The sequence below is a fragment of the Olea europaea genome, chromosome 13 (genome assembly GCF_002742605.1).
Source record: "Olea europaea var. sylvestris chromosome 13, O_europaea_v1, whole genome shotgun sequence".
Lineage (NCBI taxonomy): Eukaryota > Viridiplantae > Streptophyta > Magnoliopsida > Lamiales > Oleaceae > Olea > Olea europaea.
The window spans coordinates 23494979-23511204 of record NC_036249.1 but is presented as its reverse complement, the minus strand read 5'-3'; the positions used below and the strand labels follow the sequence as shown (position 1 = coordinate 23511204).

The following is a 16226-nucleotide window of genomic DNA, read 5'->3' as shown; positions in this document are numbered from 1 at the left end:
TGATCTTGATAAAAGAAGATCTACATCCTCTAACATATTTACTTTGTGTAATAGCTGCATTAGTTGGAAATCTCAGTTGCAAAAATTAGTTGCATTGTCCTCTACTGAGGCTGAGTATATAGCAGCATGTGATGCTGTAAAGGAAAGCATATGGTTAAGAGGATTACTAAATGAAATTGGTTTTGTAAATGAATCTGTTGCTATTCATACCGATAACCAAAGTGTCATTCATTTAAGTAAAAACCCAATTTATCATGATGGAACCAAGCATGTTGATATAAAATTCCATTTTGTAAGGAATATGGTTGAACAGGGTGTAATTAGTCTTGTTAAAATCCCTACAGAATATAATCCTTCTGATTTAGGAACAAAAATTCTGACATTAAATAAATTTACGAACTGTTTGAAGATTCTGAACATCACCTAAAATACTGATTAGGTGGTTTTCAGAATTTCATTTGTTGAAAAATAAACTAGCTTCAAAATTTTCTTTTACAGGTTCTTAGAGCTAATGAGGTCAAGTGAAGCTTGAGTCCACTTGGTGAAACAAAGAAATTGTTTAGCAAGGTGGAGAATGTTAAAAATGGGCTGCCTCACAAATTTCTTTGGACCGTGGTTTTTGCAAAAATAATTCAAGTCCAAAATTTGTTAATTAAATCGTGTTTTTTGAAGAAACGTGTTTCTGCCTCTTTAAGGGCTGGGCTGTGCCATACACGTGGCAAAGCCCCAACCCTTGGATGGATCGATTATTTGAACGGATATTTACTTGGCCTTTGGTCTTCATTCTTGTTGAAAAGTTTAGTTTCTAGAATTCTCGTTTTACTCTCTTTCTCTCTCTGAGTGAGATTTTCTTTGTGGTTTTCATTCTCTCTGTAAATCAGAAAAATCTTTGTGATTTAATCCTTTTATATTTGTAAAGAAAGGCTGAGTGATCTGTATGATTTTTTGAGAGAAGTTGTGTGAAAAAGAGGTGAGATAAAACGAAGAAATTTTTGATTTCTTCGAACATTTGTACGATTTCTTTGTGAAACTTAGTGGAATCTCTAGCATACTCTTGATTGAGGCTCAACGAGCGATTAGGCTCTTTGAGCTGAAGATCCGGGCTCCTTTTGGAGCAAAATCATATTTATTGTTATTTTCGTTTTTGCTTCTGATTCTGCAGTTTTGAGATTTGTAAAATAGCTTCTAAAATTACGAAATAATAATACTCTGGGACCAACATTGTATTTAGTATTTCCAACAAAATACTTATTTTTCCTAATTAATGACTAGGGCTAGAGCTTGTAAAAATATTAAAAGGTGAGACCAAAAAAAGGGTGAACCGGTTCAAATATTAAAAAGCTAAGGCAATATTCAGTGCTGCACCAAAATTTGCACAATTTTGCACCAAACCAAAATTCTTCTCCAACTATTACATCAAATGAACAGTGTTCTATGATTTTATTCATTCTTTCAATTTTTGACAATGTATTTATTTAAAAAAATTATTTATTTATTTAATTATTTTATAACTACATAAATTACTAAATCATAACGTCGCTAAATTAACATATATATTGATTACTAAATTATTCACATGTATTATATATTATGTTAAATTGTCGAAAATAATTGATTATATTATTAATTTATGATTAACAATTACGTTAAATTTACAAAAATAATTACTAAATTAAAAAATCCTTAATTATTATTGATTATATTATTAACAATAATAAACTTTAATAATATAATTAATAGTGTAATTATTATTATTATTATTATAGAATAAAAATGACACAAATACTTTTAACCATTATTTTTGAAAAATTAAAAATAAGGGCAAAACGAACATTACACCTTTGGTGCGATGAACAGTGTTGCACCATATTTGGTGCAACACTATTTATGTTGCACAATTTTGCACCAAAATGGTGCAGTGGTTGGAAGAAGGTTTGCACCAATTTTTGGTGCAATAAGGCATCCATTGGAGACAGGGGCGGACCCAGACCTTTAGTATTGTGGGGTCAAAGGTTTAAAAATAATTTTTTTTAATAAAAAACATAATATTAATGAAAATAAGTTTATATGTATTTTGACACTTTGCAAACGTCGTATAATTACATCATTATTAATATTATTAAATAAATTTTGCTACTTGTATAGTTTTTTTTATCATTTCATTGGCAAATGTTGAGCTAACTTTGAGTAAATTAAATTGAATATAGAAATTAAATGAATTGAAATAAAATTCAAGTTTAGTTTAGGAAGTAAATGAAATTTAAATTTAAAGCAAATATAATTCGAAAGTAATTCAAATTGTATTTAATCCGTAACGATCCTAAAAAAATTATGTCATATTTCAAGTAAGTTTTTCGAATGAAATGATATAAATTATATTGAAAAATTTATCATGCAAAAATAATAATTAATTGAATTTTTTAAAACAAAAAACGAGTTAGACTTTTTTTTAGGCGTACGTTTGATACATATTTAACTATTTTTGATATCCGTTTGGACCATTCGATATAAAAACGATGTAGTTTTCGAAACAAACTTTTACATGACATAGACGATTTGTGGATTCAGATAGCACATGATCGCAAACGAATTTTTAAAGTTAGGATATTATCGAAATTCTCAAAATACTAGTTTCAAACGCTTTACTTTAACATGTCATAACTTTTACTATAGTTAACCGCTTCACATGTCATTAATAATTGAAAAATTAGGTCATGAGCACTTCGAAATGGTATTAAGAATCCAATATTTTGACTTCATTTGGCATCCTGACGAGTACATCAAATAAAATAAAATAAAATTTGTGGGGTCATTTGACCCCACATGACCCCACTTGGGTCCACCCCTGATTTGAGATGCCCTAAAAGTTGCTTTTTAAGAACATGTTTGGTACCCATTTTTTCTGAAAATACATTTTTCTCTCTCTTCATTTCAACCACACATTCTTTATTAAAATAATATTACACGTAAATCAAAAATTTTTCCTTATTTTTCAACCACACATTTCCCATCAATTTATTATTCAAAAATGCATTTTTACATAAAAATATCTACCAAACACCCTCTAAGACTAAATTTTTTTTGGACAGATTTGAATAATGTTCAAAACGTATTTTATTTAATTACAATAATTTTAAAAAATATCTGATTCGATACAACTTATAAAAAATTCAATAAGAAGCAAAAATAGAGGTGAAAATTACCCCACATATGACCTAAATTCATGGCAAGCAAGGTACCTGTCCTCATATCCGAACTTGCTTCATGTCAACAGTCAACCTCTATACTCGTTCCACCACAAGCAACTTCTCAGATACATGTCATATTCCTATCACATAAATTTATAAGCTTGTCAAGTGATAAATTATAAAATAAAAATATTTTAGTCCAAAAATTGTGCTGTGAATCCAATTTTTCTTAATCCCATGAACTCGATGTCAATGAAAAATTTCAGCTACAATTCACACCCTTTGTGGCCATTGATACTCAAATATCCGTTTTAAAATTTTCAACTCAACGCATGAATTTATCGTATTTTTAGCATAATAACCAAACTTTTGTTTTGGTTAAAAAATGAAATGGTTAATATGGGTAGATATTGTACTAAAATGTGATGCCCTAACTGTCACCTAATCCACTGCTAATAATCTTTATATACTTAACAAACACAAATTCGTCTTGTTCTTTATCTCAAATTGCTTATCAAGATTATATATGTGTGCGTGTATATATATATATACACGAAAATAATCTCCTAAACAGCGGTGCTTAGTTTATATTAAACACCGTACTTAGGTGGCACACTATAATAAGTGGTGTAATTAGTTTTAAAATTATCCATTATCTTTTACCACATATTGTAGTGTGCCACGTCACTTGATATTTAGTATAAGCTAAACACCGGTGTTTAAGAGATCATGATTGAAGACTGTATATATATACAGTCATGATCTCTTAAACACCGAATAACATAACACACTACAATAGGAGGTGAAAGATAATTGTTAATTTTAAAACTAATTATACTATCTATTGTAATGTGTCACCTAAGCATAATGCTTAATATAAACTAAATATCGATACTTAAGAAATCAAATCCATATGTATATATATAAGGAGTGTCAACCACCGCCCGTTTCAAACTTTTTACGAAAAGTTTATTTTTCAGGAAAATATGAATTCGTAAATGTGTTGTTTCACATTTTAAATTAGTACCAAAAGTATGTTCTTGAGGTCGGAACGTACTCACATACTTTAGTTTTTTAGCAAACAAGCAATGATATAGTTAGCGTAATTATCGTGATTTTGATGGGGATTAGTTGTCCTAACCCACATGTCAACAGGACAATTCATTAATGCATGAATGTAAACTTTGACAACTAACAAAATAATTAAGAAATGAAAAATGGACGATAATACGACAAAAAGTAATAAGTAAAAATCCCAATAATGATAATAAATTCACGAACATCCATCATCTGATTTAGACCTAATCAATTAAGAATTATTTAAAAGAGATTTAAAATGCAATAATCAACATCAATAATTCATTGAATGACATCGCTTTCTTATCAACAATGCAATGTCCAAACAATGGGCATAGCAGACCAACTGGAAATTTTTTATTGGCTATATAAATATTGAAATAGGTACCGGACACAAACACATGCATATGCTCTTAAATCGGGTAAAAAGCAAATATGGACCTAAACTTTTAATCATGTTTCTTATAGGTACTCAAACTTTCAATTTTCTCTAATCAGTATCCAAACTTCCAAATATATTTCTCATACATATTTAATTCAACCGTAACGTTTATTATATACTAAACTTTTGAGTTTCTCTAATTCATACATGAACGCCAATGCATATTGTGAATGTAAGGTACCATTCATTGATTCAAACGAATTTGATTTCATCTCTTTCGATGTTGAATTATGATATTATGGTTCTAATAACCGCTGAAATGACAGTGTCAGAGCATATGGCTATAACACAAAACTGACATTATAGAGAGGTTTGGAATCACTGATTTTGGGAAGAATGATTTGGAGGGAAAATTATTGATACTAGAGAATTATTGTTAAGAGGATTTGGGAAGTGATACAAAGGTTGCAAGTTGTAGAGTTTGAGATAATGCAATTTATCGTGTTGCTAAAAGGGTTTGACATCGTCAATTGCCCACATAAAACCATACTGTTTAAGTTAACAAATGGTTAAATTAGGAATGGATGGGGAACATATTTAGGACCTATTGGTCTTGTTCGAAGTGTTTGATTGTTTCCCACGACTTGCAGTCGAAGTACTTTTATTCTGCAAATTTTCGCAATCTCTCTAGGTTTTCACATTTTTCAAATGAACAATTTGAAATGTATGCTTTCTTCTTGCAATATAAACATGGTAGAATGAGGATTTTTGGAAGACCATTTATTGTTAGAATTTAGCTGTGACCCGAATTCTTTGATAAAGATAATTGAGAGTTTTAATTAAAGTGCACATTAAAAAGAATTTTTTTTGGAATCCTAATCGAAGTCTATTGGCAAAATCTAGTTGAAATTCTATTTGAAAGCCCTATTGGGAGTTGAAATTTGTGTTGGACATAAGGAGGTCAAGATAAGAAAACTTTGGGCATTATCATCCACAACTCTATTTCTAGGGTTTGGATTGTCCCTATATATATTTGACTCTTCTTCCAATTTATGTATTGCTAAAATTGTTTTTTTTTCCTCTCAATTGGTTGTCAAATAACAAAATTACTCGATTTCTCTATCAATATCTCTATTGCTTTTAATCTTGTTTTTTTTGTGTGATCATATACTTCATATTGTACCATACTTGTCTCTCCATTCCTAACAAGTGTTATCAGAGCTATTGTTTATGGTTTTGTTTGAGGTTTTTTGTTATCAATGGCAATTATGATGAAATTTCACTTTTGGATCGCAGTACAATATTCTCATTGTAGCAAGTGAATATGCCAGTTCTATTGGCGTAGATAGATTTGGATGATGCGTTATTGAAATTTGACAAAATGCCCACAACTTGAACCACAGAAGAGAAACAACGAAAAGATCGGAATACATTTTCACAGATTCATCTTGATCTCTCGGATAATGTTCTTCGGGACGTTTTGAAGGAGAAGACGGCCCCTTCATTGTGGTTGAAGTTGAAACAATTGTGCATGACCAAAAATCTGACGAGTAAATTGCATCTGAAGCAGATGTTGTATTCTCATCGCATGACAGAAGAAGGATTTTTGGAAAATCATCTGGCTGTGTTCAAAGAGATCGTCGCTGATTTAGAAACATTAGAGGTAAAGTATGATGAACAAGATTTGGCTTTAATCCTATTGTGTTTACTGCCCGCTTCATTTATTTTGTTTAGAAACATGATTTTGTATAGTCGTGTTACTCTTACTATTGAAGACGTATATGATACCCTGTTCTAAAGCGAGAAGATGAAACATCTGGTTGGATCTATGTCCAAAGTTGAAGAGGGTCTTGTAGTTTATGGTGATCGACGAAAGGGTAAGTCAAGGTCGAGTTTCAGCAATCAGGTTTGATGTTATTACAAGAAGAAAGAACACATTAAGAGAGATTACGAAAGATTGCAGAATAAAGGTACTTCCGCTGCAAATCACGGGAATCAATCAAACACTTCGGACGAAACCAACATAGTGACGGCTGTTTGAGTGATGGAGATGTCTTGACGATTTCTGACGTGGAATTTAAACTCGAGAGGAGTGGATTTTGGAATTGGGTTATATGTTCCATATATGTCCCAATCGGGATTTGTTTGAAACATATGAAAATGGTGATGCAAGGTGTCATTGTTATCGATAACAACGAACTTTGTTTGGGTAGTTGGTATTGGTAGAGTCAGATTGAAGTTGGTAGATGGAGCATGTAGAACACTTTATCACATTAGACATATTGCAGATTTGAAGAAGAATTATATTTCGTTGAGTACTCTTGATTCAAAAGGGTATACGTTATCTAGAGCGATGAAGTCTTGAGGGTTCGAAAGGTCCCGAATTCTTCATTGAAACCGCTTTATTAAAAGTGGAACAGTTTCAATACCAATTTATTGTGAAAATATAAGATATTAAGACATTTATTAAAGTAAGGATCACAAGAACACAAGAATAAAATAATTTGTAGAAAATGAAGATTTTATTTTAATATGAAGAAAAAATACAAGAATGTTGTGTTTATAATTTGTTTAACTTATAATGAGGTTAAACAACCTATCTAAATTGTAGAGAAGAGTCAAATATATATGGGGAACAATTCAAACCCTAAAAGTAGAGTTGTAGATGAAATAAAATGTTCAAAAGTTTCCATATCTTGATCTCTTCAAATCCAACATAAATTCCAACTCCTAATAGGGCTCCCAATTAGAACTTCAACTAGAATTTGTTTAATAGACTTCGAATGAGATTATAAAAACATTCCAAATAGAATTCCTCTTAATGTTCACTTTAATTAGAACCTCAATTATTTTTATCAAAGAATTCGAATCACACCAAAATTCTAATAATCTCCACCTTGACATGAATTTCGGTGCAATGAACAAAACTCCAAAATTTCTTCACTTGGAAAAATAAGTGCAATTGCAATGAAACAGACTAAACTCTTCAACTAGAACAAATCTTTTTTACCTCACGAAAAATTACTCTTCCTCTTCCATCGTATCCACAAATGATACCCGAATTCAAACACTGAGTTTTCAAAATTCCCACAAGGAATTCAAGATTTACCAAATAGGGTTAAAGTACACCGTATAGCAAAATCAACTCTAAATGCTTTAATTGAAGGTCCTTTGCTAGTCTCGACACCTTCAAAAATCCCAAAAAGCATATGCAACTAGATTAGTATCCTCGTAACTATCCTCAATAGGTCATTCCTTTGCAGTTGAACACGATGGCATTGCAAACAATGGTGGCAAAGCAGAATTACCCATATCCTCCAAACTGAGTCCAGTAGTGTTCTTTAATAATGACCAGAGCCAACTCTCAAAGGAACAGTACTAAACTGTATATTCACCACGGTACTAAACATGTGTTGATAATTCTTCATCAATTCTGTGAGACCTGCAAGATACATAACCGAGACCTCTTTTGCCCGTCCAATACGACATAGACACCTTTTCGGTCCTTCAAGACTCCACCTCCTATTGAGAACTCATAATTCTTCGAATTAAGGGTACTCAGCAAGATGAGATTCTTCTTCAAATCTGGAACATGTCAAATCTAGCAAAGTGTTCTAATTGTCCCATCCATCAACTTCAGTATGACCCTGCCAATACCAATTACTCGACAAGGTTCGTGTTTTTCACCATTTCATATGCTTCAAACAAGTCCCAATAGGAACACATATGGAATCCACAAGCAATATCTAAAATTCACTCCACATTAGGTTTGGATTCTACGACAGAAATTGGCAAGACATCTCCATCACTCAAATAGTCCTCAACTATGTTGGTTTCGTTTGAAGTGTTTTAATTGTTTCCCATGATTTGCATTCGAAGTACCTTTATTCTGCAATTTTTCGCAATCTCTTTTAACATGTCATTTCTTCTTGCAATAGAAACAAATTTGATTGTTGAAATTCACTCTTAACTTAGCCCTTCATCGATTACTATAAACCATAAGAACTTCTTCACCTCTGGACTCAACTTCAATTAGATGCCTCATCTTCTCCTTGGAAAAAAAAACATCATTCACAACTTTAATGGTGAGTGTGTCACGATTGTACAAAATCGTGTCTCTAAATGATGAAAACGAAACAGGCTGTGAACACAACAGGATCAAGATCGAATTCTCTTCATCATATTTTACCTTTAACATTTCCAGATCAACGACGATCTCCCCGAACAAGGCCAGATGGTCTTCCAAAGATAATCCTTTTACTATGTAATGAGAATTAGCCTCTAATTCAGATGAAACTTACTTGTCAGAATTTTTGTCATGCACAGTTACTCCAACTTTAACCACAATCAAGCAGTAGGTTATTAGTTAGATGAAGGTGAATCTACGAAAGTGTCTTCTCATCTTTCCGTTGCTTCTCCTCTATTGTTCAAGTTGTGGACATCTTGTCAAATTTCAACAACGCCCATCTAAATCCGTCTTCGCTAACATAGCTCGCATTTTCACTTACCACAGTGAAAATCTTGTATTGCGATCCAAAAGTAAAATTTCATACTTCATGATTGCCATTGATAACAAAAACCCTCAAACAAAATCACAACCAACAACTCTAAGATCACTTGTTGCGAATGTATATGTAAGTATAGCACAATATGACGTATTGATCGTACAAGTAAAAATAAGATTAAAGCAAGAAGTGACTGGTAGAGGAGTCGAGTAATTTTATTAATTGACAATCAATCGAGAGAAAAATACAATTTCAACAATGCATAATATGGAAGAAGAGTTAAATATTTATAGAGACAATTCAAGCCCTAAAAGTAGAGTTGGAGATGAAATAGAATGCCCAAAAGTTTTCTTATCTTGATATCTTTAAATTCAATACAAATTTCAACTCCCAATAGAGCTTTCAAATAGAACTTCAACTAGAATTTGCTAATAGATTTCGAATAAAATTTCAAAAGCATTCCAAATAGAATTCTTCTTAATGTGCACTTTAATTAAAACTCTCAATTATCTTCATCAAAGTATTCGAGTCAAACCCAAATTCTAACAACGCTCATTTGGCAGGTCCTGAAAGCCCTTTTACAAGAAGCAGAAGTCTGTCAAATAGGTTCTTGTAAGTGTAGGATTTAGGGAAAATTGAAATTTGATTAGCCTATAAGAAACGCCGTATTAAATTAGGAACAAATGATAAACATATTCGAAAGTTTGAGTATGGCTTAGAAAAATTGAAAGTTTGTATACCTATAAGAAATGCAGTTGAAAATTCAGGTATCACTTATGGTGTTTACCCTATGTACTACGTACCTAATGAAATAGGGACCCCAAAACCACCTACCACATTGTGGATATGTTTCTGACTTCTTGTATATAAAAATAGTCCATTTTCATTCATTCCTACTCTGAGAGAGAGAAAGAGAGAGAGAGAGAGAGTTGATTATCAACTTAATTTCAAAATAAGTTTTGAGCAGAAAAAGGAAGAAAGAATTGGAATCAGTTGAAGGAAAAGAAGATGGCTCAGATTTTGCTCCATGGAACCCTCCATGCAACTATTTGTGAGATTGATAAGCTACATATTGGATTTTTTCATAAGGTACTTTTTCTTAGCAAGTATATTTCTTTTTTCCTCTTGAAATGGAAGTATGTATGATTCCTATCTGATTTTTAGATTTTTAAAAGTGTAGATTTCTAAGAACGAATTCTCATCTCTTATGAATTTCATTTTATTTTTCTCATTTTCCCTTCGTCTTGAGCATTACCATTAATATATTTCGAAACATGAAAATGAAAGCGTAAACAAATAAATAATGCTTAAAGTATTAATTTTAGTGGAGATTAAATTAGTCTTCCTCCTTTAAAAAAATTGAAATCCATAAAGAATATTGGGAATATACTATTGTAGAATTAAACAAATATTTAACATCTAATAAAAAAAAAATAAAGAAATGTGGAGGTGATAAGCCAACATTAGATCAAATCACGGGGCTATAGTTCCTTTAAAGATCAAATCATAAAAATCACGGATAAGATCGGGTCGTAAAATTGTATTGTCGGCACTTAACTTACCTAGGCTCTGATTGAGCCACATTCTTTAGAATAGACCATGTTTGGCCCCCATTAATTTTTCAAATTTTAGTGGTTGGAAAATTATTTTTCTGAAAAATGTGTGGTTGAGAAAGAATGAATTTTTTTTTGATTTGCGTGTAATATTATTTTATGGAAGATTGTGTGGTTGAAAATAAGAGAAAAAAGAATGAGAATGAGAAGGAGAATGGGCCAAACGGGGATTTTATAAATTTTTAGATATTGATTTGACATTATTTCAACCACACATTCTTAAATAAAATAATATTATACGCAAATTCAAATTTTTTTCTTATTTTTTAATCATATATTTTCTATCTTTACACTAGTCAAAAATGTATTTTTATAAAAATAATGTAGTTCAAACAAGGGTGTAATTTATTAATATAATAAATTTATTTTTAACATCTAGAAAAAGCAAGTCGATTTTAAACTTTTGATTATAATTGTACAATTTGTACTACATGTAGAAATTGTATAAACTCCGTTAAATAGCCACGTAACCTTCACGTGTCCAACTTTGTGAAACTCATTGTTCTTTAACTTGAATTGCGATTTAAAATTTTGAAGGGAAGATTATTTTCACATTGGCTGTGTGTCATTTAGCCTCCGTTTGAGTCCCATTAAAATTATAATATATTTTTCTTTCTATTTTTTTAATCACATATTTTTCAATAAAATAATATTACACATAAATAAATAAAAAATTCCTTCTTTTTTAATTATATATTTTCCAAACAAATACTATTCCCAAAATTATAACATTAAATAATGAGGACCAAACGGGGCTTAATGAAAATTGAATGGTGTGCAACCAACTTGCTTGCTACCGATTGTAGAATATTCCAAGCTTTAATTTGTTTAGTGCAAGTGGTCCGTCAAAGTAATTTAAATTTGATTATTTATTGCATCTTGGACTTTAGTTCCTGCATCAAACTTATTTTACGTCTCTACCATAGTTAAAGAAATTAAAATTAGTGATGTTGACATACAAAGAATGGGGCATCATATGATTTGTCACCAGTGTTGATTATTTTCGACCATTCGAGTTTTATCTCCTTATGAATTGGTTACATTTTAAAATGTCAACTTTGTTAAAGTAATTTAAATTTGATTATTTATTGCATCTTGGACTTTAGTTCCTGCATCAAACTTATTTTACGTCTCTACCATAGTTAAAGAAATTAAAATTAGTGATGTTGACATACAAAGAATGGGGCATCATATGATTTGTCACCAGTGTTGATTATTTTCGACCATTCGAGTTTTATCTCCTTATGAATTGGTTACATTTTAAAATGTCAACTTTGTTTAGAGTCTTAAATTACATCGAGTTGTCTATTAAAGCCTAATATGATTTTGATATCATATTAGGGTTTGAATTTCATTTTAAAAGATCAATCTTATTAATAAAAGTAGTTGAAACCTTATATGTTGATATACATTTCATTAATAAACAGTGAATGCCTTCAAGGAAGAAATCCTAGCAAGAAGTAGATCTTGATTCGGAACAATATTTTTAGAAAAGGAGTCAAATGTACTAAGTCCCTGTTTGGTGCAGATTGTTTGAAAATCATTTTCTCCAAAACTCTTAAAAATCCTTAATTCTTTTAGTAGTTATATGTTCTTCTAATACGGTATAGCACCAAACGCCATAATATAACTACCCCGTGATCTACCTTAAGTAATCCCCCAATTGAATACGATGTTCATCCCTTCTCTTTGTTTTACTAAAAATTTAGTTACTTATTTTGCTAAGGTGTTGGAAGGCATCGAGGAAGTAGTGGGTTTTAGGAAAACTGCTTCAGAATTATATGCAACAGTTGATATAGGAAAAGCTCGAGTTGGTCGAACGAGGTTGCTTGAACATGACTCAAACCCACGCTGGTTCGAGCAATTTCACATTTACTGCGCTCACATGGCTTCAGAAGTTGTATTCACTGTAAAAATCGACAATCCAATTGGGGCAGAACTGGTTGGAAGAGCCTCCATGCCTGTTATAAATCTACTTCCTGGTGAAGAAATTGATACATGGCTCGATATCCTTAATGAACATCATAAACCTATCCATGGACATTCCAAAATTCATATTAAGTTGCAGTTCTTTGAGGTTACTAGAGAATGTTGTTGGGGTCGAGGTGTTAAAAGTCCGAAATATCCCGGTGTTCCTTTCACATTCTTTGCTCAAAGAAATGGATGTAGAGTTACTCTTTATCAGGATGCACATGTCCCAGATCATTTCGTACCGAAAATACCTCTCGCCGGTGGAAAGTTTTACGAACCACACCGGTGTTGGGAAGACATTTTCGATGCAATCTCTAATGCGAAATATTTGATTTACATAACGGGTTGGTCAGTTTATACAGAAATAACCTTGGTGAGGGATACAAGGAGGCCTAAACCAGGAGGGGATGTTACTCTTGGAGAACTACTTAAGAAAAAGGCGAATGAAGGTGTTCGGGTTTTGCTTCTGGTTTGGGACGATAGAACCTCGGTAAATATACTTAAGAAGGACGGATTAATGGCTACACACGATGAAGACACGGGGAATTACTTTCGTGGAACTGAAGTTCATTGCGTGCTATGTCCACGCAATCCAGACGATGGACGGAGCATAATCCAGGACATAGAAATCGGTACCATGTTTACGCATCACCAGAAAATTGTTGTTGTGGATAGTGAAATGCCTAATGGGAATGCAGATAGGAGGAGGATTGTGAGTTTTGTAGGGGGAATTGATCTTTGTGATGGGAGATATGATACACAATTTCATTCCCTTTTTAGGACTTTGGACACAGCCCATCATGATGATTTTCATCAGGCTAATTTTAGGGGTGCTACAATTAACAGAGGCGGTCCAAGGGAGCCCTGGCACGACATTCACTGTCGATTGGAAGGGCCGGCTGCTTGGGACGTGTTGTTCAATTTCGAGCAGAGATGGAGGAAACAAGGCGGGAAGGATTTGCTTTTGGAACTACACGAACTTCAAAAGATTTTAATTCCACCTTCTCCGGTTATGTATCCGGACGACCACGAGACGTGGAATGTTCAGGTACAGCGAGTTTTACGTTAGTCACCGAACTTTACTTACCTTGAGTTTGTCTTTGGTAACAATGTTTTTTCTTTTACCGATATTCAGGTATTTCGATCAATTGATGGTGGAGCAGCATTTGGCTTCCCCGAAGAACCGGAGAATGCAGCACGATCCGGCCTAGTAAGCGGGAAGGATAACATCATCGACAGAAGCATTCAAGATGCTTATATCTACGCCATTCGCCGAGCAAAGAATTTTATCTACATCGAAAATCAGTACTTTCTTGGAAGCTCTTTCTCATGGTATTCGACTGATATCAAAGACGAAGATGTTGGTGCATTGCACCTAATTCCAAAGGAACTTTCTTTAAAGATTGTGAGTAAAATTGAAGCTGGAGAGAGATTTACAGTGTACATTGTGCTTCCAATGTGGCCAGAGGGATACCCAGAGACTTCATCAGTGCAGGCTATATTGGATTGGCAAAAGAGAACTATGGAAATGATGTACACTGATATAGTACAAGCACTTAAAGCAAAAGGAATTGTGGCAAACCCTAAAGATTATTTGACATTCTTTTGCCTTGGTAATAGGGAAATAAAAAAGCCTGGGGAATATGAACCTTCAGAAAAGCCAGATTCTGATACAGATTACAGTAGAGCTCAAGAAAATAGGAGAGGAATGATCTATGTTCATGCCAAGATGATGATCGGTAACGTATTTGTTTTTCGCATCTTGCTTTCATAGTCGTTCAACAACTTGCATATATTAATGTAGTAGTTCAGTATGTTACTAAACGGTGTTCAATAATCACACCATCACCAATTTATGAAAGAATAATGCGATTTATCATTAGTCAGGTGGCAACACCGGTTCCACTTATTCATTGTTCAATAGAGTACTGATAGAATTTAATTCATTGGACAATGAATTAAGAGGTCTAGTGTCACCCAGAACGATGATACCGATGACAGATAGCATCAATCTTTATGAAATGATGTGAATCTAAAAATAGGACATGGTTCCGATATAATAGGCTTGTTTTCTTATGTTACTAGCTTGCACATATTTTTCCTTTTCAAGATCAAATTTATCAACTGTCAAGAAATTCTAAATATGTATAATGAATTTCATTTTGCAGTGGATGATGAATACATAATCATAGGATCTGCAAATATAAATCAGAGGTCAATGGATGGAGCTAGGGATTCAGAAATTGCCATGGGAGCTTTTCAACCATATCATCTATCTAAAAGGCAGCCAGCAAGGGGACAAATTCATGGCTTCAGAATGTCACTTTGGTATGAACATTTAGGCATGCTTGATAACACTTTCTGTCATCCACAGAATTTGGAATGCATCGCTAAGGTAAATAAAATAGCTGAAAATAACTGGGATCTTTTTACGCGTGAAACGGTAGAACGAGACATGCCTGGCCATCTGATGACTTATCCGATCGGAGTCGACTCCGAAGGAAAGGTGAGCGAGCTGCCGGGGACGGAGAACTTCCCGGACACCAAGGCTCGAGTTCTTGGTACTGTAGCGGGATATTATCCTTCGATTCTCACCACTTAATGAGATTGCGTTGTGCATATAAAATAAGTATGACGCTTTGTTTTCATCTCAGTATTTTGAAAGCGAGATTGTTGATGGTCGCATTGTATATCTTTACGACTTTATGCGATCGATTTTTCTTTTTTTTCATGTGTGTCTCTTCGGACAATAATTAGTAACATGGAATATTTTTTAAATATGTTTAGCTCGTATTTGATTGTCCTAGATTGAGGAACAAAGGGTTGGAAGAACAATTTACAAACAAAAGTAAATTTCATTTTCCGATAATAATGCAAGTCAATATCTACTTCCATGTCTTGAACAATAAAAAAAAAAATGAAAAACGCAAAAAATTAATAATAATGATTTTCACAAAATCACTTTCAAGTCCTGAGTCAAAATCGCCATCTCTCGATTCTTCAAAAATCGGAAGAACCAGTCCATTATATGCTATATTCTTGATTGGCCTAACCCTTGACATTTGGGGTCAAGATTAGAATTCAATAGGGTTAATCCTATGAATTGCTAGATTAGGCTTTCTACGCTCGTGTTAGAAAGTTAAATGAATATTTTAAAAATACTTTTAGGGAATTATCGCGAGACGCGCTTCTAGACGAGTGCAAGAGCAAGCCAAACCAAAACGATCGTCCAGGGTAGTTGCTTTTAGAGTTGCTGATTTAATGGATCAAATTCAACTCTGATTGAGTTTTGATTTGAATTTATTTTATTTTTTCACAAAGATCATCTTCACAAATTTCATCTAGAAATACTACAATTTCACTTCTAAAATTTCAAATCTTTTCTACTTTCGCTACCAATATTCATTAATCTTTTGAATTCTTTCAATAACATTGATACAACTTGTTATGTATTTGTAATCCGTTTATTATTCTACATGCACCACTTAGA

At 32.7% G+C, this 16226-nt stretch overlaps 1 protein-coding gene across 1 annotated transcript; it reads left to right on the top strand.

Moving 5' to 3' along the window:
- Positions 1 to 10029: 10029 nt before the first annotated feature.
- Positions 10030 to 15522, top strand: LOC111407936 (phospholipase D alpha 1-like). Its single transcript, XM_023037662.1, has 4 exons — positions 10030 to 10241; positions 12492 to 13784; positions 13872 to 14475; positions 14905 to 15522. The coding sequence occupies exons 1-4, from the start codon at positions 10161 to 10163 to the stop codon at positions 15336 to 15338; spliced, it is 2412 nt and encodes an 803-aa protein (XP_022893430.1). The 5' UTR covers positions 10030 to 10160; the 3' UTR covers positions 15339 to 15522.
- Positions 15523 to 16226: the final 704 nt, after the last annotated feature.

Excerpts from the sequence above, each read along its gene's own strand:
- LOC111407936 (XM_023037662.1), top strand. The coding sequence starts at position 10,161 with ATGGCTCAGATTTTGCTCCATGGAACCCTCCATGCAACTATTTGTGAG. Across the intron at positions 10,242-12,491 it reads ATATTGGATTTTTTCATAAG|GTGTTGGAAGGCATCGAGGA; the intron begins GTACTTTTTCTT and ends TATTTTGCTAAG. Across the intron at positions 14,476-14,904 it reads TCATGCCAAGATGATGATCG|TGGATGATGAATACATAATC; the intron begins GTAACGTATTTG and ends TTCATTTTGCAG.